The sequence below is a fragment of the Notolepis coatsorum genome (genome assembly GCF_963971535.1).
Source record: "Notolepis coatsorum genome assembly, chromosome: 20".
In the NCBI taxonomy this organism is placed as follows: domain Eukaryota; kingdom Metazoa; phylum Chordata; class Actinopteri; order Aulopiformes; family Paralepididae; genus Notolepis; species Notolepis coatsorum.
The window spans coordinates 11,963,075-11,986,077 of record NC_140184.1 but is presented as its reverse complement, the minus strand read 5'-3'; the positions used below and the strand labels follow the sequence as shown (position 1 = coordinate 11,986,077).

The window sequence follows — 23,003 nt, the reverse complement described above, 5'->3', positions numbered from 1 at the left end:
AAGGTTAACCTTTCACTACCACACTATAGAAAGTTAACCTTTCACTACCACACTACAGAAGGTTAACCTTTCACTACCACACTACAGAAGGTTAACCTTTCACTGCCACACTACAGAAGGTTAACCTTTCACTACCACACTACAGAAGGTTAACCTTTCACTACCACACTACAGAAGGTTAACCTTTCACTACCACACTACAGAAGGTTAACCTTTCACTGCCACACTACAGAAGGTTAACCTTTCACTACCACACTACAGAAGGTTAACCTTTCACTGCCACACTTAATGAAAGGGTTAACCTTCTGTAGCGTGGTAGGGAAAGGGTTAACCCTTTGTTGTGTGGCAGTGAAAGGGTTAAACCTCTAGTCTCAAAAGCTGTGAAAAAATACTATCTAAAGTTTGGCTGCATTTTCAACACCTTGGCAGTCAGAGTGTGAACAATAGCTCTTAAATCCACCCTTAACCACTCATCATCATCTTATTATTATTATTATTATTATTATTATTATTATTATTATTATTATTATTATTATTATTTATTATTATTATTATTATTATTATTATTATTATTATTATTATTATTATTATTACTATTATTATTATTATTATTATTATTATTATTATTATTATTATTATTATTATTATTATTATTATTATTATTATTATTATTATTATTATTATTATTATTATTATTATTATTATTATTATTATTATTATTATTATTATTATTATTATATACATACAGACGGGTGACAAATAAAAGGGAAAAGCTGATTAAATGAGTGGAGAAATATAACAAATGCAGATGTTTCCATACTGGTGTTACTGCATGATTCATTTTGCATAATCTCACACGCGTCTAAAAACTCGCCGGTTTTGCACACGTTCATTTAGTTAGTTGACAGTTATTAACAAGTTTGAATATGGCCACCGGTGATGTCATCGGGGGACATTGAATCCTTGTGTTGTGTTAATTACAGCGATGGAAATAAATAGCAATACCTTATCTCATAGGGACTGCTACCTTATCATTTAATTGAGCTGTAATTAACACAACACAAGGATTCAGTGTCCCTGATGAATGATCACCGGTGGCCACAATTCAAACTAATTTACTCTCAATTAGTGTCTACGCAGTTTGTTTTATTTCATTCGTATATATACAACAGAAATGGCGTTTGATATAACGTGACTAGCCTTTAGCCTATTATCTAGCTCCCCAGAAAAAAGACGAGGCGAAAACTGCGATAAACCTTATATTCACGGCGCTATAAAATGACAACCAACCGATGGATTTTTATTTTCTTTAAGCCATTATGAAGGCACGGTTTATGCACTCAAGTGACAATGAGAATGGACAGATAGCAATACTATAAAGTATATATATAGCTGTTAGAAAGTACATCGGTTTGTTGACAAAGCTCGGTCCTCTGGACTATAAATCGCCGTGGGACTTTGGTCGCCAAAGTGTTAAACCTTTATTCATAGAGCACCTTTCAGTTCAGCCGAGTGACAATGCGTCAAGACCTTTTAACCCCTTCACTACCACACTACAGAAGGTTAACCCTTTCACTACCACCCTACAGACGGTTAACCGTTAACCCTTTGTAGTGTGATAGTGAAAGGGTTAACCCTTTGTAGTGTGGTAGTGAAAGGTTAACATTCTGTATTGTGGTAGTGAAAGGGTTAAACTTCTGTAGTGTGGTAGTGAAAGGTCAACCTTCTGTATTGTGGTAGTGAGAGGGTTAACCTTCTGTAGTGTGGTAGTGAAAGGGTTAAGATCACAAAAACTGAAAAGGGTAAAAAAAAGAAAAGAGCAATCAACCTTTCCCAAGCCCCGCCCTCTTTTCTCGATCCTCCAATCACAACCGTTGCCTCCCTCGGGAACAAACGACTCGAGATACGTCAACTGCACGTTAGCAAAAATACACACCTTGTCTCCTCCATTTTGCTCCTCAGACGTCTTGAACGACGCCATCTTTGATGAAGACCACGATGAGATGGTGATCGTCAAGGACATCGACATGTTCTCCATGTGTGAACATCACCTGGTGCCCATCTTTGGCAGGGTAAGAAACAACCCCCCCCCCCCCCCCACACACACACACACGTTTCCTTTCAGTCTGATGACCTACTGACACACACTCCACTCACCCCTCCCCTTCATTATTATCATTATTTAACCATTTCACTACCACACTACAGAAGGTTAACCCTTTCACTACCACATTACAGAAGGTTAACCCTTTCACTACCACACTACAAAGGGTTAACGCTTTCACTACCACACTACAGAATGTTAACCCTTTCACTACCACACTACAAAGGGTTAACGCTTTCACTGCCAAGTTTCAAGTTTGTTTTAATTTGTCATATATAAGGTAAGATAAAGATAAAGAGATATTCCTTTATTGATCCCCTTGGGGAAATTCCAGTGACACACACATACAGCTCATCGTCTCATTAACAACAACATATCACAATCATTACATTTTTACAGTAACAACGGCACAACATAAATTCAAACAGACATGTACATTTGTTGACACATGTCGACTACAGAATGCCTGAGACACCATATGCGATAGTCGGCTGCGACAACACCGGGGTGTTGTTGCGCCAGGTGGCGGGAGGGAGGGTGGAAAGATTGTCCAGCGGGAGGGGGCAGGGACGGGGGGGATCGGGCTTTGGTGATGAGACAGTCATTTAGGCTCCCCCCTCCAGCGCGCGTACTAGTCGGCTGCCGTCACCATCACGTGGGAGTGGCGCCGGGCGTACACGCGGGAGGGGGAATTGGGTAGGGAGTGGGGGTGGGGGAAGCCGCTTGCCACTCTTATCTCCCAGAGGGCCTTCAACTCCAGAAGCTCCCTGTTTCGACCTTGGTCCAGGAATTTGTTTTGTCTGACTGACTGGCACATTTATCCCAGCCACGTCACTTTAAATTTGATTTGAATAGAGTGAAAAATAACTCTATTGATTTGAGTGGAGTGAGTTTTAACAACTCCGTCCAAATGACTGAATGCATTATTAGTCCAAGTGTCCAAGTGTCTTAATCAGTTCATTTTGGTAGGTCCTGTGCGCGGTAAACAGATCCAAAATCTTCTTATTGCACTCCAAAAGCTTCGATAATCCAAAAATGACCACGTCTTCAAGTTGGTAGCCCGATTATGATGTCCCAATAGGCAGAGAGGGTTAGCCTTATTCTGCTTCTTGAAGAAAATATGCATCCACTGATTAGATCCATTTAGAGTTGATTTGAGTATAGTCCGGCAACCGGCACGAAGCAGAGCATAGCAGCGTCAAGCTCCATGGAGCAGTAGAGGCGGCGGTAGGAACGGCCTTGAGGAGCCTGGGGAGAGGAGAGAAATGTCTCTGGGAAGGGCTGGGAAGGACATGCGACTGTCTCTGGGAAAGGCTGGGAAGGACTTCTGTATGAGCCCCTGAGAATGTAATACAGTAAAACAGTAAGTAAAAGAGGAATAACACTATACAATACACAAACTAAAGTACAAACTAATCTAAGTACAATGAGGTACAAATGCAGACAATGAGGTACAAAGACTACCACACTACAGAAGGTCAACCTTTCACTACAGTACCACACTAAAGACGGTTAACCTTTCAGTACCACACTACAGAAGGTTACCCTTTCAGCAGTGATGGGAATAACGGCGGTATAAATAACGGCGTTACATTTTTCAGTAACGAGTAATCTAACGGATTACTCTTCCAATCTTAATAACGCCGTTACCGTTACTGCCAAAAAATGCGGCGTGTTACTATGATTGAAGCAGTTTTTTTCATCAGACCAACTAGATCTCTGCGCCGAGAGGCAATACTTTTTTTTAACTGTTATTCCTTGGTTAGTGGGCAGTGCGCGAGACAAGCGCATACATGCTGACAATTGGCTGAGGTTGAGTACAATTTCATGGTAAGCCAATCAGATGTAGAGTTGGGCGGGTGTTCGAAAGCATGCATAGTCGGACACACAACGAAAACACAAGCGAGTCAGTCAACGAGAGACCGCGGTCCGTGGGTCTGTGTACGTTTTGATAGTTTGTTTGGCGAGCCCAAATAATCCAAAACGAATCCAACGAACAACACAAGCGAGTCAGTCAACGAGAGACAGGTCCATGAGCGTTTTGTTCACTCTTGTGTTTGTTGTGTTGCAGCGCAGGGCACTACAGTAGTGGAGGCTCTACTGCTGACAGCCTTATCAACATAGTGCTGCACTTCCTGGTTTAATAGCACAGTCTTCAGGTGCTCAGAGAGAGAGAGAACTAGAGTGATACAGAAAGAGAGTGAGAGACACACACGACACATCTGTTTTATTTGTTTTTGCACTACAAAGAGTGTATATCTGTATGTCTTAATTGTCATGATTAGATTAGTTTAGATGATTAGATTAGATTCTTATATCTGTATGTTGTGTATGTCATAAATGTCATTATGAATTGAAAATGGGCGACCCTGATGTAAACAAGATGAAAGTCTTTCTCTGGTCTGCATCCCTAACAATTGTGTGTATTGAGCTGTACTGTACTGTACCCATTATGCAATCTGTTAATTAAAATGTTCAATCAATCAATCAGTATGTATTTGTTATTTATTTTTGGTATAATGCAAGCATAATTTAATGTTGCCCGATTGTAGCCTGTTGAGGGGCAATACGTATATCAAAAGTTCCAAAACATCTATTGTGTTTGTATTTGTATGATCCACTATATAAACATAGTAATTATAATATCTACATACATGGCATTTGATTGGAGGCTAATAGTCTCACTTTGTCCCACAGCAACATTAAAATAGTTTCGATTTGTGTACGTTGTTTGTTAAAAATGTACTTGAAAGTAACGCAATAGTTAATTTCTGAAGTAACTAGTTACTTTTATAATGTGTAACGGAGTAAGTAATTTAGTTACTTTTTGGAAGAAGTAACTGTAACTAGTTACTTTTTTAAAGTAACTTGCCCAACACTGCCTTTCAGTACCACACTACACAAGGTTAACCCTTTCACTACCACACTACACAAGGTTAACCTTTCACTACCACACTACAGACGCTTAACCCTTTCACTACCACAATACAGAAGGTTAACCTTTCACTACCACACTACACAAGGTTAACCCTTTCACTACCACACTACACAAGGTTAACCTTTCACTACCACACTACAGACGCTTAACCCTTTCACTACCACACTACAGAAGGTTAACCCTTTCACTACCACACTACAGATGGTTAACCTTTCACTACCACACTACAGACGGTTAACCCTTTCACTACCACACTACAGAAGGTTAACCCTTGCACTACCACACTACAGAAGGTTAACCTTTCACTACTACTACCACTACTGTCGTGTGGCAGTGAAAGGGTTAACCTTCCGTGTATTGTCGCAGGGAAAGGGTTAACCATTTGGTAGTGCGGCAGTGAAAGGGTTAAAGCGACGAGAGGGAACGGCGAGTTGTCCGAAACGGAGAGAAAGACCAGAGCAAAGACAACCGGATTATCTCAGATCCAGTTATCCACTGAACATCTCGGAGCGTCTGTAAAGGCCGCCGGTCTTCCTCCGTCTTCCTCCGTCTTCCTCCGTATTAGCCCGCAGGTGTTTGTCATTAAAGACAATAGAGGCAGTTGATCTTTTCCACCGTGCAAATGGGCTGTGATGAAAGCAGACTAAGCAGTGAATCACACACATTTAAGTATGCACACATGCACACACGCACGCACGCGCACACACACACACACACACACACACACACACACACACACACACATTGTGTGTTGTGTGTGTGCCCCCGGTCAGCGTCAGCAGCGTGACCTCTCTCCTGCTCCTCATCTCTTCACCAGCTTGTAGAAACACACGTCTCTCTCCTCATCCTCATCTCTTCACCAGCTTGTAGAAACACACGTCTCTCTCCTCATCCTCATCTCTTCACCAGCTTGTAGAAACACACGTCTCTCTCCTCATCCTCATCTCTTCACCAGCTTGTAGAAACACACGTCTCTCTCCTGCTCCTCATCTCTTCACCAGCTTGTAGAAACACACGTCTCTCTCCTCATCCTCATCTCTTCACCAGCTTGTAGAAACACACGTCTCTCTCCTCATCCTCATCTCTCTACCAGCTTGTAGAAACACACGTCTCTCTCCTGCTCCTCATCTCTTCACCAGCTTGTAGAAACACACGTCTCTCTCCTCATCCTCATCTCTTCACCAGCTTGTAGAAACACACGTCTCTCTCCTGCTCCTCATCTCTTCACCAGCTTGTAGAAAACACACGTCTCTCTCCTGCTCCTCATCTCTTCACCAGCTTGTAGAAACACACGTCTCTCTCCTGCTCCTCATCTCTTCACCAGCTTGTAGAAACACACGTCTCTCTCCTGCTCCTCATCTCTTCACCAGCTTGTAGAAACACACGTCTCTCTCCTCATCCTCATCTCTTCACCAGCTTGTAGAAACACACGTCTCTCTCCTCATCCTCATCTCTTCACCAGCTTGTAGAAACACACGTCTCTCTCCTGCTCCTCATCTCTTCACCAGCTTGTAGAAACACACGTCTCTCTCCTCATCCTCATCTCTCTACCAGCTTGTAGAAACACACGTCTCTCTCCTGCTCCTCATCTCTTCACCAGCTTGTAGAAACACACGTCTCTCTCCTCATCCTCATCTCTTCACCAGCTTGTAGAAACACACGTCTCTCTCCTGCTCCTCATCTCTCTACCAGCTTGTAGAAACACACGTCTCTCTCCTGCTCCTCATCTCTCTACCAGCTTGTAGAAACACACGTCTCTCTCCTGCTCCTCATCTCTCTACCAGCTTGTAGAAACACACGTCTCTCTCCTCATCCTCATCTCTCTACCAGCTTGTAGAAACACACGTCTCTCTCCTGCTCCTCATCTCTTCACCAGCTTGTAGAAACACACGTCTCTCTCCTGCTCCTCATCTCTCTACCAGCTTGTAGAAACACACGTCTCTCTCCTCATCCTCATCTCTTCACCAGCTTGTAGAAACACACGTCTCTCTCCTGCTCCTCATCTCTTCACCAGCTTGTAGAAACACACGTCTCTCTCCTGCTCCTCATCTCTTTACCAGCTTGTAGAAACACACGTCTCTCTCCTGCTCCTCATCTCTCTACCAGCTTGTAGAAACACACGTCTCTCTCCTGCTCCTCATCTCTCTACCAGCTTGTAGAAACACACGTCTCTCTCCTCATCCTCATCTCTTCACCAGCTTGTAGAAACACACGTCTCTCTCCTGCTCCTCATCTCTCTACCAGCTTGTAGAAACACACGTCTCTCTCCTCATCCTCATCTCTCTACCAGCTTGTAGAAACACACGTCTCTCTCCTCATCCTCATCTCTTCACCAGCTTGTAGAAAACACACGTCTCTCTCCTGCTCCTCATCTCTTTACCAGCTTGTAGAAACACACGTCTCTCTCCTGCTCCTCATCTCTTCACCAGCTTGTAGAAACACACGTCTCTCTCCTCATCCTCATCTCTTCACCAGCTTGTAGAAACACACGTCTCTCTCCTGCTCCTCATCTCTTCACCAGCTTGTAGAAACACACGTCTCTCTCCTCATCCTCATCTCTTCACCAGCTTGTAGAAACACACGTCTCTCTCCTCATCCTCATCTCTTCACCAGCTTGTAGAAACACACGTCTCTCTCCTCATCCTCATCTCTTCACCAGCTTGTAGAAACACACGTCTCTCTCCTCATCCTCATCTCTTTACCAGCTTGTAGAAACACACGTCTCTCTCCTCATCCTCATCTCTCTACCAGCTTGTAGAAACACACGTCTCTCTCCTGCTCCTCATCTCTTCACCAGCTTGTAGAAACACACGTCTGTCTCCTGCTCGCTGCCTCACACATCACCACCATGACTCACCCAGTCCTCCCTGCGAGGTGGAGGGAGGGAGGGAGGGAGGGAGGGAGGGAGGGAGGGAGGGAGGGAGGGAGGGAGGGAGGGAGGGAGGGAGAGGGAGTGAGCCGGGCCGCTGACGAGCGTTCGAGGGGCGCGAGCAGCGACTGGTTGTTTGATAAACCTTTTAGTGTCGGTCACACACTAGACAATGGCAGGCTGCACCTGGTGGCCTGCAGCAGGCGGGTACAGGGGGGGCGCACTCTCCTCGGTAGCTCTGTAGGCTGATTCAGGTGGTGATATCGGTCTGTTGGCTGACTAGCTTCCTCAGGTCCATTAGGTTGTTTTAATGTTGTGCCTGAATATGTCGCCAGACAAACGTTCTCGAGAGCCATTTGTCGTTGGACTTGGCGGGCGGGGGATATTCAATTGCATCCATCTATGTTTGCGTCATTGATCTGTGTTTGCTTCATTGATCTGTGTTTGCTTCATCGATCTGTGTTTGCTTCATCGATCTATGTTTGCTTCATCGATCTGTTTGCTTCATTGATTTATGTTTGCTTCATTGATCTGTGTTTGCTTCATTGATCTGTGTTTGCTTCATTGATCTATGTTTGCTTCATTGAAAACATACCCCTTTAAACTTGAATTATTATTATTATTATTATTATTATTATTATTATTATTATTATTATTATTATTATTATTATTATTATTATTATTATTATTATTATTATTATTATTATTATTATTATTATTATTATTATTATTATTATTATATACAATCTTCTTCTAACTATTGTGAAGTCGTGTTCTATTATCTTTCTGTATTGTTGGCTCGGAGCAAATACAGACGAAGCAGTTCAAACAAACACTACAGCGCCGTTCATTTACTTTTACGATTGAATTTCGGCATTTTGAGCGGCAGAACGGTAGGAGAGGAGCCGGGATGACAATCCATTTATCTCTACCATCATAAAGCCATAGCGGGGGGAGGGGGGAGAGAGGGGAGGAGAGAGGGGAGGAACTGTATGAAGAAAGACAGGAAAAAGATCCTTGAAAAGAGGATCTCCTTGCACGCTTGTTGCCGCTGCCCTTTCTCTAGGCCTGTCAACAAATTGCAGCTGACATTTTAGTAGTGTGTGTGTGTGTGTGTGTGTGTGTGTGTGTGTGTGTGTGTGTGTGTGTGTGTGTGTGTACCAGGCCCTCCAGCCATCCACAGCAGCGATTCACCAGCTGATGACTCCCCCTCCCTCCCCCTCTCCTCCTCTCATCTGTTGTGTGGCCGACCCTCCCTCCCACCAGCCAGAGACCCTCACCCTATCTCTCTCTCTCTCTCTCTCTCTCTCTCCCTCTCTCTCTCTCTCTCTATCTCTCTCTCTCTCCCGCTCCTCCTCCTCTCATCTGTTGCGTGGCCCACCCTCCCTCCCTCCCACCAGCCAGAGACCCTCACCCTATCTCTCTCTCCCTCTCTCTCTCTCTCCCTCTCTCTCTCTCCCTCTCTCTCTCTCTCTCTCTCTCTCTCCCGCTCCTCCTCCTCTCATCTGTTGCGTGGCCCTCCCTCCCTCCCCCCTCCTGCACTCATCTCCCCGCCTCAGTGTCACATCTTTTGTCTTCTCTCCTCTCTCGTCACGTCTCACTCTCCTACGCGTGTCGCCCGTCGTGGTGTAATTGCCGGTCAAAACACCACATCATCATCATCATCATCATCATCGCGCCATATAAGCCGAAACGCTGAAAGACGACATCGTCGCTGTATGTAAAATGCCAGGTGCTTTTTCAAAGCAAGTGTTTCCAGTGGGCAGAGTCCGCTTTTATCTTATCCACGCGGCAAGGCGGCTGAAAAGGGAGACCGATTGCCGATCAGCTATTGCTCACTTGTTTTAGTAAATGGAGACGGCAACAATATTTAGGTGAACTCTAGATCTGGAGCCGGGGGCCACGGTGGCTCAGGAGGTAGAGCGGTGGGCCAGAAGGGTCCCGGTTAAATTCCCGCTCTCCCCGGGCAGCGTGTCAAAGTGTCCTTGAGCAAGACACGACTTAACCCCTATTTGCTCCCAATGAGCAGGTTGGCACCTCCGCCATTAGTGTGTGAATGTGTGAGTGAATGGGTGAATGTGAGGAACAAAATGTGTTAAAGTGCTTTGGATAAAAGCGCTATATACTGTAAATGCACCATTTACCATTTAGAGCTCTAGGTTACGAGGTACCCGTGAATATTTTGTCTTTCATTCATTCGTTTACGCTCCATTACAAAGAAAAACAAATCTCCTCCCCGGTTTATATCTTTTAATAAATGTTCCTACGGTCGGTTGTAGCCTCTGTGATGCTGACTGCATAACACTGTTGATGTGTCTCCATTCTGTGCAGGTCCACATCGGATACCTCCCAAACAAGAGGGTACTAGGCCTCAGCAAGCTGGCCAGGTATGGAAGATAATTATACACAGTATTCAGTTGTCTAGACTTGAATGAATGAATGAATGAATGAATGAATGAATGAATGAATGAATGAATGAATGAATGAATGAATTAATTAATTAATTCATTAATTCATTAAGTTTATTTCAAGCCATTTAGCAGGTACAACATCACAAATCTAATTACAAGTTGGCCAAAAAGGTTAGGGCTGAAGCTACAAGCGTGTAAATGCCCTAACCCAGTGCATCATCTTACATTTATCGTTGATCTTCATTGAAATAATAATCATTAACAACAAAAATTTAACAATTGGTTAACCATCCATGGCATACTTCTCAAGAATACTATATTTGTACTTCCTTTTGAAATCAGCAGCACCTTTACTGTAACTGAGGGGTACAATTCCCTGACTGTATTGAATAAGTATGGTATCATTAAACCACTACTGCGTTATGTACATTACTACTGGCCATACAGTACACAGGTATATGTGATGAACACTTCCACAATAACACGGCTTCACAACAAATATCGTTTAGAAGAATATTTATTAGCAGCACGAAGATTATCTTACATTACTTTACTTTGATTGAGAGTTGCGCTTGTAAGGCGAAGAATGTGCATGAATAGGTCAAGAGCGTAAGTCCATGAGAATATTACGCAGGAGATAATTAATACCACCTGTATCATAAGAATTATATATGGTACACTAGTAGGGCAGCTGGAGATACTAATAGGGTCCCTCCGGTTGTAGGCCAGCAGGGGAGAGGATTTGTCGGTAGCGAAGTCTGGGTCAACGAGGAATAAGGAGACTCCAGGTACAGGAGACAGTGCAATAATCCCTTGATCCGCAGACGAACAACAGCTATTCTCCGGTATGCAGTGCCGCATGGAGGAAAGCTAGCCAGCCTCAGGGGTCCTAGAGGCGGGCTCGACGATGCTCCTCACAGGGTAAATCCCACACAGTTGTGGGTGTAGACGATTCTCCGCTCCATCAGCTACAGGACCAAAGCAAATATAATCCAGCCGAAAAGGGCTCTGTAGTCGTCGGGGTAGGTTATCCAGTGTACATATCCACACGGTTCTCGTCTAGGGCTCCTCGGATGACGGCACCAGGTTAAGCCGCCCAGCCTGGATAAGCACACTAGCTCGGTACGAGGAAGCGTTGGTAATGCTGGTCACTGTAGAATGGTAGCCGCACGATACACTATACCAGGGGTGGCCAACCAGTCAGAGACTAAGAGCCACAAATAAATGACTGTGGTACCACAAAGAGCCACACCATATACCAGCGTTTCTCAACCTTTTTTTTCAGTCACGGCACCCTTCATGTGTTTATAGGTCTCACCCTCTGGCCTCTGAAGTTGCTAATGTCTTTTTTATTTGGGCCTCACAGGGTTAAAAGTACCCTGTGAGACCCACGGTTGCAAAATTACAAAATCACTTTTAGCCATTTAAAAAAATAATGTTTATTTAAAAAATGTTAAAGGGGAACTATTTTACTATTTCTTTCACTATTTGGGCACTTTTACACAATTCCTGTGAGTCTATGGAACACCTAGGTTTTTTTCAAAAAAAATGCATTGTTTTGTATTTCTAATCAAGTACTAAAAACCGCATTTTTCTACCTCAAGATCTTAAGCCGTTTTGAGGCTGGGCTCCAACCACTGTGTGGCCTGGTGCCAACTGCCACATCAACTGCCACATTATTATGCAGCTGAGAAATCTCTGACGTCACAGATATGCACATTTTCAGATGACTCAGTTCAGTGAGGGTGAATATTGTGAGAGGAGAATTGGAAGAATTCGCCAATATGAGAATTAGAGACATATATCCTATTAATATAAGTCCACATAGCTAAGAAACAATGGTAAACACTGAAAAAAGCCATTTATAAGATAGTTCCCCTTTAAGCACATGTATAGTCAATTGGTCCTGTTGTTCAGCCTCACAATGCTATTTGATAGTAAATGTGTTTATATGTCCCGCCCTCTGGCCTCTGAAGTTGCTAATTTCTTTTTAATTTGGGCCTCACAGGGTTAACCTCTTAAGCCCGAGATATACAGTAAAAGTGTATATTTTCAGCATTATGTTTGTTTACCAATTATTTTAACTGTTATTAGTGAAATATAAGATTATAGAAATCTCAGGGCATTGAGTCGGAAACCGGCGCATATTGAGAGGAGGAAGTGGCACAGCCAAAAGTGAGTGTAGTCTTTTGAAGGAAGAGACTCAGGGCTTTCAAATTTCGAAAAACTACCCTACCCAGCTCACACCAGCCCCTGTCAATCATCTGACTTCTGGATTTACTTTTTAATTTCTCTTATTTTTTGGGATTATCTCCCACAAACCTGAACGTTATTGCCATAAAACAGAACGCAGTTAGTTTCTCTACCTTTCTGTGAACGTCTTGCAAAAAACGGTGTTGCAATATGATGAAGAATGGTGGAGAAATTTACATTATAAAAAAGATGGCAGAATTCAGTACTGTATCTACAAAACCTTCTGTTTAATCATCTTCCCTTTATTCATTTGCTTAGATTTTTCAGGTCTGGTCAATTTTAGCATGGTGTTATTTACAGTCAAAGATAATTTTTTTTTTAAATAGATGTTATGGTTTGTAACCGACCCCAATCGCACAACACAAGACAGGTATGATGGTAAGCCAAGAAACAGGTATTTATTGAAAACAGGGAAAAAACGGCACTGTCCCTTTAAGGGAGAAACAACAAAATACTGGAAATAACAAGAGGGGAAGGTACAGTGCCTTTAAGAGGCGAGCTGGATAAGGGGAACACTAAGGGAAGGTAAGGAACGCTAGGGGAAGGTTAAGGGAACGCCTAGGGACAAAGGAACAAGAGACTAGGAGAGGTCGGGACAAGGAGAGCTAGGGAACAGGAGAACTGGGGACTAGGAGAACTAGGGACAAGGAACTAGGTGGAACAAGAAGGGGAGGACTTGGGACCAGGAACTAGGTGGAACTAGAGAGGGGAGAACTAGGGACAGAGGGACAGGTACTGGGGGACATAGGGAACAGGTTCTGGGGAACAGAGGGCCAGGTTCTGGTGACAGAGGGAACAGAGGCCCGCGGAGGCGGGCTGGGGACAGGGAGGAACTGGGGACAGAGGACCGCGGAGGCGGGCTGGGGACAGGGAGGAACTGGGGACTGGTGGGAAAACATCTGGGCCGCTCTGCAGAACAGAGGAGAGGGTTAATATTCAAAGGGAACAAACAGAGCAGATTGCAGAACAGTCCAAATAACAAAGTAACAAAGTAAATACTATCTTCGTGTGAACAAACACACAGTGGGAGATGAAATGTCCAAAATAATATCCACGAGAGAACAAAACAGAGTGGGAGATGAAATGTCCAAACTACAAACTAAGTGAGAACAAAAAAGAGGCATTACGCTGGATGAGTGACATCACAATCAAAACTCACCCAGGCGTATGCGTAATGGTACAGGAACAGCAGCGGGACGGGGGCAAGAGGCATTACGCTGGATGAGTGACATCACAATCAAAACTCACCCAGGCGTATGCGTAATGGTACAGGAAACAGCAGCGGAACGGGGGCAAGAGGCATTACGCTGGATGAGTGACATCACAATCAAAACTCACCCAGGCGTATGCGTAATGGTACAGGGAACAGCAGCGGGGCGAGGGCATCGCCACCGGGTGGCTGGCTGTCCGAGCCGAGGAACAGAGTGCTGGAACAGCGGCGGTGGCGAGGGTGTCGTCCACCGGGTAGCCGCTGTCGGAGCCGAGGAACAGAGTGCTGGAACAGTGGCGGTGGCGAGGGTGTCGTCCACCGGGTAGCCGACTGTCGGAGCCGAGGAACAGAGTGCTGGAACAGTGGCGGTGGCGAGGGTGTCGTCCACCGGGTAGCCGCTGTCGGAGCCGAGGAACAGAGTGCGCGCCACACCTTGGTGTGCGCGTCGGAACAGTGGCGGTGGCGAGGGTGTCGTCCACCGGGTAGCCGCTGTCGGAGCCGAGGAACAGAGTGCGCGCCACACCTTGGTGTGCGCGTCGGAACAGTGGCGGTGGCGAGGGTGTCGTCCACCGGGTAGCCGCTGTCGGAGCCGAGGAACAGAGTGCGCGCCACACCTTGGTGTGCGCGTCGGAACAGTGGCGGTGGCGAGGGTGTCGTCCACCGGGTAGCCGCTGTCGGAGCCGAGGAACAGAGTGCGCGCCACACCTTGGTGTGCGCGTCGGAACAGTGGCGGTGGCGAGGGTGTCGTCCACCGGGTAGCCGCTGTCGGAGCCGAGGAACAGAGTGCGCGCCACACCTTGGTGTGCGCGTCGGAACAGAGAGACGCCTCGGGGTGCGTCTGCGAGGAGGAGTGTGCCAAGCACGAGGATCTTTGGAAGATGCGCGTTGCGCGCTGGAGACTGGAGAGCGTGCCAAGCCCTTGAAGATGCGCGTTGCGCGCTGGAGACTGGAGAGCGTGCCAAGCCCTTGAAGATGCGCGTTGCGCGCTGGAGACTGGAGAGCGTGCCAAGCCCTTGAAGATGCGCGTTGCGCGCTGGTGACTGGAGAGCGTGCCAAGCCCTTGCAGATGCGCGTTGCGCGCTGGTGACTGGAGAGCGTGCCAAGCCCGAGGGTCCGGAAGATGCGCGTTGGTCTAGATGTGCGTCAGGACGAACAGCTGCGCTGGGGTCTGCAGTGGAACGCTGGGGTGCCTCCCGTGGAAGTTACAGGGAGCGCAGAACAGTCTCCTCCACAGGCTACGGCGACAGCAGACGAAGGCTGGAGCAAAACATCTCAAGGCTGGAGAAATCCATATACAGCATTGGTAGACCAGAGGATCTCCCGAAAGAGTCTAGATGTTAGAGAATATGACTCAGCATGAATACAACACGACCCCACGCCGAAACGAGGGGAAGAGCCCTGGTATTTAAAGCCCACAGGGGAACTAATTAGCCTGCCACCACAGGTGCGAGAGGTAATTGATAATAGTCCAGGTGTGGCCACTGAGAGTAAACGAGAGTAAAGAACGAGAGGGTGGGGGCTAGAGAGAGTGAGTGAGAAGGGAAAATAAACAGTATAGGCTTAAAGAAACAGAGAAAAGGTGGTGAGCAGCGGGCAAAACCTCACAATAGAATTGATATTCTCCTTTGGTTCATTACAATTTACTCAAGCCTAGTAACAGACACACTATTTCTGACACTGATCCATATATGTCCCTAGATTCAGATACCAAGAACATGCAAATGGACCATTTAAAAAAAAATTGTAAATGTTTATTCTACGTCCTTATGGAATGAGTGACATAAAAAAAAAAAAGAAAAAAAAAATTAAAAAAAAAAAATTATTTTTTTTATGGGTGGAAGAGCCGCACATTGACAGGCAAAGAGCCGCATGCGGCTCGCGAGCCGCGGGTTGGCCACCCCTGCACTATACATAATAGACTATTACTTAATAATAGAATAGGTCGAACTCGACGATACAGCGTTAAACTCTGACACTTCAGCTATCAATTCGCACGCGGTCTCAAGGCTCTATTTTGGGGCAAAACGGGCCCACTTCACAGCACGTTGTATCGTGGTGTGAGGCTTCAACTTATTGGGGTAACATACTGCTGTATCCACCTGCGACGTATTTATACGTAAGGTGAACAATCTAGTACCAGCCTTATTTCTGTCTCGTATTCTTGCGCAGAACCGGGCATGTCCAGACATGTCTTAGCGGTGACTTTGAACTAGACATTGGGGGTATGGCCGTGGCGCCTAGGGGATCACTTCCAATAGGAGAACGAATATTATGGTCTGTCCTGTACCAGGTAAAGGGATATTCCGTGTATATGTACAAAGAATATACAAGGGATATCAAACGAGATACAAATAGTATACATGGGATCTCAAGCAATAAATATATATATTCGGTTTAATCTGACCCTTCGTAACATTTACTTTCTTTTAACTCCTCTGGTAGACGATTCCACAACTTCACCCCACAGACAGATATGCACATGCTTTTTTTTTGTATTTTATTTTTTTATAATTTTTTAAACAAACACATAAACAAACATGACAACACACGATAAGATATACAAGCATTAGTTGTCAGTGCACATCCAATGAAATCACATTTTAGTTAATTGTCTTATATAGGATATACCCTTAATACCTGTTATCTAAAAACCTACACACATATGCTCAGCTCGTACCCCCCCCTTCCGGACCCCCCATTGGATAATCCATCCATTTTCCCTCGCTCCTAACCAGACATTACCATTATATGCTAGCTTTTATTTTCTCCACCACTTCTAACCACAATGTCATTTTGTCACTACATGCTTTTTATAGTGGTGTGTACAGTCGGCTGTTTTAAGTTAAGTCTCCCTCTTAAGTTATATCCCCCTTCTCTATCTATGAAAATCTTTTGGATGTTGCCTGGTAGTAAATTATGTCTTGCTTTATACACCATTTGTGCAGTTTTAAATTCCACTAAATCCCTAAATTTCAGTGTCTGTGATTTAAAAAATAGTCCATTGGTGTGTTCATAATATCCTACATTATTCACTATTCTGATGGCTCTTTTTTGCATGGTAATTATTGCCTGTAGGGTGCTCTTGTACTGTAGGTATTACCCCAAACCTCCACACAGTCATTTAGATATGGCAGAATGAGCGTGCAGTACAGGGACTTAAACCCATGAAAGTCACAGTAGTCACCACAAGGACGACATGCTAACATCTTATCTTATCTTACCTGTTTTCAGTGTAGAGGATGAATTATTCTTAAAATAAATGCACCTCTGATATTATAGCATGCAGGGATTCTATATGATGTTTGTGGATTTACGTGGTGTGTGGTGTTTAAGGCGAGACACTACAGGTGAATAGGGTAAAAAATGTAACTAATAGATATGACAATGAAACTTCCCCAGTTGATTACTTATATTAAGACAAGACTTTTTTGTATTACAAGTTTTCTGAAATTGTATGTTTAAATATGCAAATGAGGCATGATCTACATGATCTATGCACTAATTTGCATATAATTCCAGGACAGAAATCTGAACATTGGATACATTTTCAAAATTATAGTTTCATTTTGTTGACATATTAGAGCCAAAGGTTATTACAGAGGGGATTTTGGATATCTCTTTTTATCACTCCATAAATCAGAAAATATGTTTTTATGAATAAAATGTGATATAAATCAGGGTATGAATGCGATATCAACAAACCCTTCTGTAAATACCTTCAGAACATAGATATGAATAGAACTGGAAGGTTTGGTGTATGTGAGTGCTACTGAAGTGGAGATTTCTGGCTCAGAGTATGAGGAAAAACTCTTAAAACAAATTTTTGGGAAAACGCCTTCAAAGTTCTGTATTGTAAAATGCCATCATTTTTTTTTGAAACAGCTATTTACAAACACAATACCTAATCAAACCATTAGTAATAGACAACCTAAACACATGCCTGATAACTGAATAATAATAATAATAATGATGTTATTGAACTGAACAGAACTACACACAGGCTACAAACAGTGTAGTACAGTGTAGTACCCCCTAATAGGCAAAAAATATTTGAATAGATATCACTATGAAACTTTCCCAGTTTGTTATGTACATATAAACTAAGAAAAAATATATTGCAAGTTTTCAGAATTTTATGTTTATATATGCAAATGAGGCACTTCCCCATTAAATATGTGCACATTTATGGATGCAATGAGGCAAAATGAAGTAAAATAAACAACTAAATGTGTGTTATTGATGTTTTATTGTCACTAGTTTCATAGAAGACATGTTTAGGAAGCAAAATATAACAAAATCTCAAAATCAACAAAAAAAATATTATTTGCCTATTCACCTGGGGTGTCTCACCTTAAAAGGTGAATATAGAGTACGTCTTTGACGTTTTTTGCTGAAGAAAACCCACTCACAATATGCATTCTCACAAGCAAGGTTTGGGGGTTCAATTCCCTGAGTTTTTGAGTTCTTCACTCAGCTACAGCGATGTAAGGTTCTTGAGAGGGCGAATTAATGAAAGAAAGGTGTCATACCATAGTTGATGTTTTCTATCCATAATTATGGCATTTTATATCCTACACCTATTGAAATGAATAATTTAATTAATTGTATCATACTTACTAACACGGCAAGGGTTAGGGGTTCCATTCACAGTGTAGCTCAATGGGTAGAGCAAGGCACTAAAACTGCCAGGGATAGGGGTTTAATTTCCTGTTTATGTCTATGGGTAGAGCATGGCATTAATTGTATAATAAATCAAATTAATATTCCAGTGAGTTTTAATGGTTCACAGGTATACAAAGGGGAACTTTGTCCAGGAAGAGATTCTGAAGTGATAGGGTTTAGTAGACTGATAGAGTTTAGTAGACTGGTAGTATTTGCAAGACAGGTTTTCTGACAATCTGTCAGCTACAAAGAATCCTTATTCTTGCCCTGTATTGGCAAACACCATCAGCACCCCAGCCACCAGGAAGTTATGGAAAAGTTGTTTCAGTTTGGCATCTTGTCTGACAACAATGCCAATGGTTGAATCAGAATAGAATCAGAATCAGAAAAGTCTTTATTGCCAAGTAAGCTTGCACATACAAGGAATTTGTCTTGGTCATTTGGTGCACCAACATTAACAGACAATTAAAGTAGAATAAAATACAATATAATATATAATATAGGACAGGGCTGTACACTTGTGCAGGACTGTAGTAGAATATACACACTAAATTAGAATAAAATAAGAATAGAAATGCAGTGGAATAGAATATGTAACAGAGCTCAAATAAATAATAACATAAATTATAACATTTACACATCATTAGTAAACCGATAAAACTATCAATCCCAGTGTGTTCTGTCCCATGTTTTATTCATACATTTTTTTTAAAGGTTTGTAAATAACATAAAATGCTAATAAACAGATTCATAAAAGTATGTATATATAAATGTATTGTTAGTTAACAATTTACTAAAGTTTGATTAACTATCAATTTACCATGTATTATAATGGTTATTATAAAGTGTTATGACAATCAATACACAATTGATACACTGTATCATAACTGTATCGTTTACACAAAAGGAAGCTGAAACAGAAAACAAACAAACAAAATATGTTAAAACACAGCAGTTTCAGGAATTTATAAAAGAAAATATAAAATATATCTGCATTGGATAACGAGGTGACTTTATTAATTTCATCAACGTCATAAAAAATAGATGACTTGGAGTTCTCCAACAAAAATGTGCTGAATGTGTCTGTGTGTTTGTTCAAATAGTTTTGTTGCATAATTTAGATGCGTGTTTGTGTCTCATTAAGCTGATTAAAAGGTGTGTGTGTGTGTGTGTGTGTTTGTTTGTTAGAAGACTCTGATCTTACCTGACCCAAATACCTCAAGCTTAGTACTTTCTATAACCCTATAATGACCGAGTACTGTCTTGTCATGCACACACGCACACACACACACACACCTACACACACACGCACACACACACACACACGCACACACACACACACACACACCTACACACACACGCACACACACACACACGCACACACACACACACACACACACACACACATCCATTATACACACAAACATATAAACACACAACCGATGCTTCCGTGTCCCTCCACACCTTCATACACGCGTCCCGTCCAGCTGATTGACTGGAGAGAAGACCTCTCTTATCAGTGTGTGCTTGAAGAGAAGGCCATGGAGAGGAGTGCACTGAAGCGTCTCTCTCCCTGCCACTCCAGAAGATACACTTGTTGTCTTTGAAGTATCTTTCACTTTCTTTTTTTCTCTCTCGATACACAACCACGATTCTTCTTCTTTCAACTGCTTCTGTTGATACGTCACTCTATTTCTCATCTGAGCTGCTTGCTCGTGGTGGAGGAGGACCAGTAGCAGGTTCCTCACTAGACCAGGTTCCTCACTAGACCAGGTTCCTCACTAGACCAGGTTCCTCACTAGACCAGTTTTCTCACTAGACCAGGTTCCTCACTAGACCAGTTTTCTCACTAGACCAGGTTCCTCACTAGACCAGTTTTCTCACTAGACCAGGTCTCTCACTAGACCAGGTTCCTCACTAGACCAGGTCTCTCACTAGACCAGGTTCCTCACTAGACCAGTTTTCTCACTAGACCAGGTTCCTCACTAGACCAGGTCCCTCACTAGACCAGGTTCCTCACTAGACCAGGTCTCTCACTAGACCAGGTTCCTCACTAGACCAGGTTCCTCACTAGACCAGGTTCCTCACTAGATCAGGTTCCTCACTAGACCAGGTTCCTCACTAGATCAGGTTCCTCACTAGACCAGGTCCCTCACTAGACCAGGTCTCTCACTAGACCAGGTTCCTCACTAGACCAGGTCCCTCACTAGACCAGGTCTCTCACTAGACCAGGTTCCTCACTAGACCAGGTCTCTCACTAGACCAGGTTCCTCACTAGACCAGGTCCCTCACTAGACCAGGTTCCTCACTAGACCAGGTCTCTCACTAGACCAGGTTCCTCACTAGACCAGGTTCCTCACTAGACCAGGTCCCTCACTAGACCAGGTCCCTCACTAGACCAGGTTCCTCACTAGACCAGGTTCTGATCGGCGGAAGTGGATGAGCTTGAAAAGGGGAAGGTTTGGTCTGTTGTGAGATTACAGCCCAGTGCTTTAGTACAGCAGTGACTGGGTTTTTCACTTTAATTTATGTGTGTGTATGTACAGTGTGTGTGTGTGTGTCTGTTGTGGTCAGAGAGATGTCACTAACTCTCTGTATTGTCTGTCTGTCTGTCTGTTGTGGTCAGAGAGATGTCACTAACTCTCTGTATTGTCTGTCTGTCTGTGTGTGTGTGTGTGTTGTGGTCAGAGAGATCTCACTAACTCTCTGTATTGTCTGTCAGTGTGTGTGTGTGTGTGTGTGTGTTGTGGTCAGAGAGATCTCACTAACTCTCTGTATTGTCTGTCAGTGTGTGTGTGTGTGTTGTGGTCAGAGAGATCTCACTAACTCTCTGTATTGTCTGTCAGTGTGTGTGTGTGTGTGTTGTGGTCAGAGAGATCTCACTAACTCTCTGTATTGTCTGTCAGTGTGTGTGTGTGTGTGTGTGTGTGTGTTGTGGTCAGAGAGATCTCACTAACTCTCTGTATTGTCTGTCAGTGTGTGTGTGTGTTGTGGTCAGAGAGATCTCACTAACTCTCTGTATTGTCTGTCAGTGTGTGTGTGTGTGTGTGTTGTGGTCAGAGAGATCTCACTAACTCTCTGTATTGTCTGTCAGTGTGTGTGTGTGTGTGTTGTGGTCAGAGAGATCTCACTAACTCTCTGTATTGTCTGTCAGTGTAGACTGCCTAACCCCCTCTTTGTCATGTTGTCAGTTACTTACAGTTCTCAAAACTTGACTAAAAAATGGTTTCTCTCCATACTTTCCCTTAGGATTGTTGAAATCTACAGCCGTCGGCTCCAAGGTACCCATGAATACTTTTCATTAATTTATTAATTCATATACCTGCATAATTATAATCCTTCTATATACCTACTTATACACCTGCAAATAACCCATATAACTCTGTATGATAGCATGTACAATAATGGTGTATATACTGTATATATTTATTTATTCTTACCATATATATATCCACATCTGTCTGTACATACCTGCATATAATATTTTTTACATATATGTAGATATACTATATCTATCTGTAGGCCTACATACGCCTTACCTACTCTTACTAGTTATGTTGCTGGCCAGTATGACTTACTACCATAGTGTATTTATACCTGTACCACTGTACATATTAATACTACAACTCCGTACATACATCTGATTAGCACTATTACTCTGTAGTACTGATTTATATATTTTATACCCAGTTTAATCACCTGTACATTGTATATTACTATTGCACTTTACTGTTACATTTGCACTCTGGTTGGATGCCAAACTTCTTTTCATTGTACTGTACTTTCGTTGCTGCATAACGACAATACATTTGAATCTAATCTAATCTATCTTCAGTATCATTACCATGGAGTGTCCATTTTGAGGGTCTTTCTCGTCTCAGGTTGTTCTGCAAATGATTCATGTCTTTGTCCACCTGTTTGTCTGTCCACAGTTCAAGAGCGGTTGACCAAACAAATTGCTGTGGCGATCACGGAGGCCTTGCAGCCTGCGGGGGTCGGAGTTGTTATTGAAGCAACGTAGGTCTACTCACTAATGTTGTTGTCCTTGATTGTCCAGTCATGTTGTAAAAAGTAAGAGACGTCATAACATTATGGAAAAAACACAAACATCCGATATACTGAAATACTTATAAGCCAATATTTTTTATTCAAGTAATTTTTTTTTACCTTTACTTTTATGTAGAATGTCTCATCAATATTTACATTTACATTTAGTCGTTTAGCTGCTTTTATCCAAAGCATCTATTGACCTTTATTTTCTCTTACTCTCCTCTCCTCTCACTCTCCTCTCCTCTTCGCTCCTCTCCTCTCCTCTCCTCTCCTCTCCTCTCCTCTCCCTCTCCTCATCATCTCCCCTCCTATCCTCATCCTCTTACCCTCCTCTGCTCTCCCCTCCTCTCCTCCCCTCTCCTCATCCTCCCCTCCTCTCCCTTCCCCTCTCCACTTCTCTCCTCATCCTCTCCTCTTCTCTCTTCTACTCCCCTCTCCTCATCCTCTCATCTTCTCTCCTCCCCTCCCCTCCTCTCCTCCCATCTCCTCCCCTCCCCTCCTCTCCT

General features: G+C 43.4%; 1 protein-coding gene across 1 annotated transcript in view; it reads left to right on the top strand.

The window, feature by feature from the left end:
• Positions 1–23,003, top strand: part of gch1 (GTP cyclohydrolase 1) — a 35,488-nt gene that overhangs the window by 7,467 nt on the left and 5,018 nt on the right. The window contains exons 2-5 of the mRNA XM_084337360.1: positions 1,963–2,072; positions 10,243–10,298; positions 21,697–21,728; positions 22,380–22,464. Coding sequence (XP_084193486.1) covers positions 1,963–2,072; positions 10,243–10,298; positions 21,697–21,728; positions 22,380–22,464 — 283 coding nt within the window. The remainder of the gene's footprint in view (positions 1–1,962; positions 2,073–10,242; positions 10,299–21,696; positions 21,729–22,379; positions 22,465–23,003) is intronic.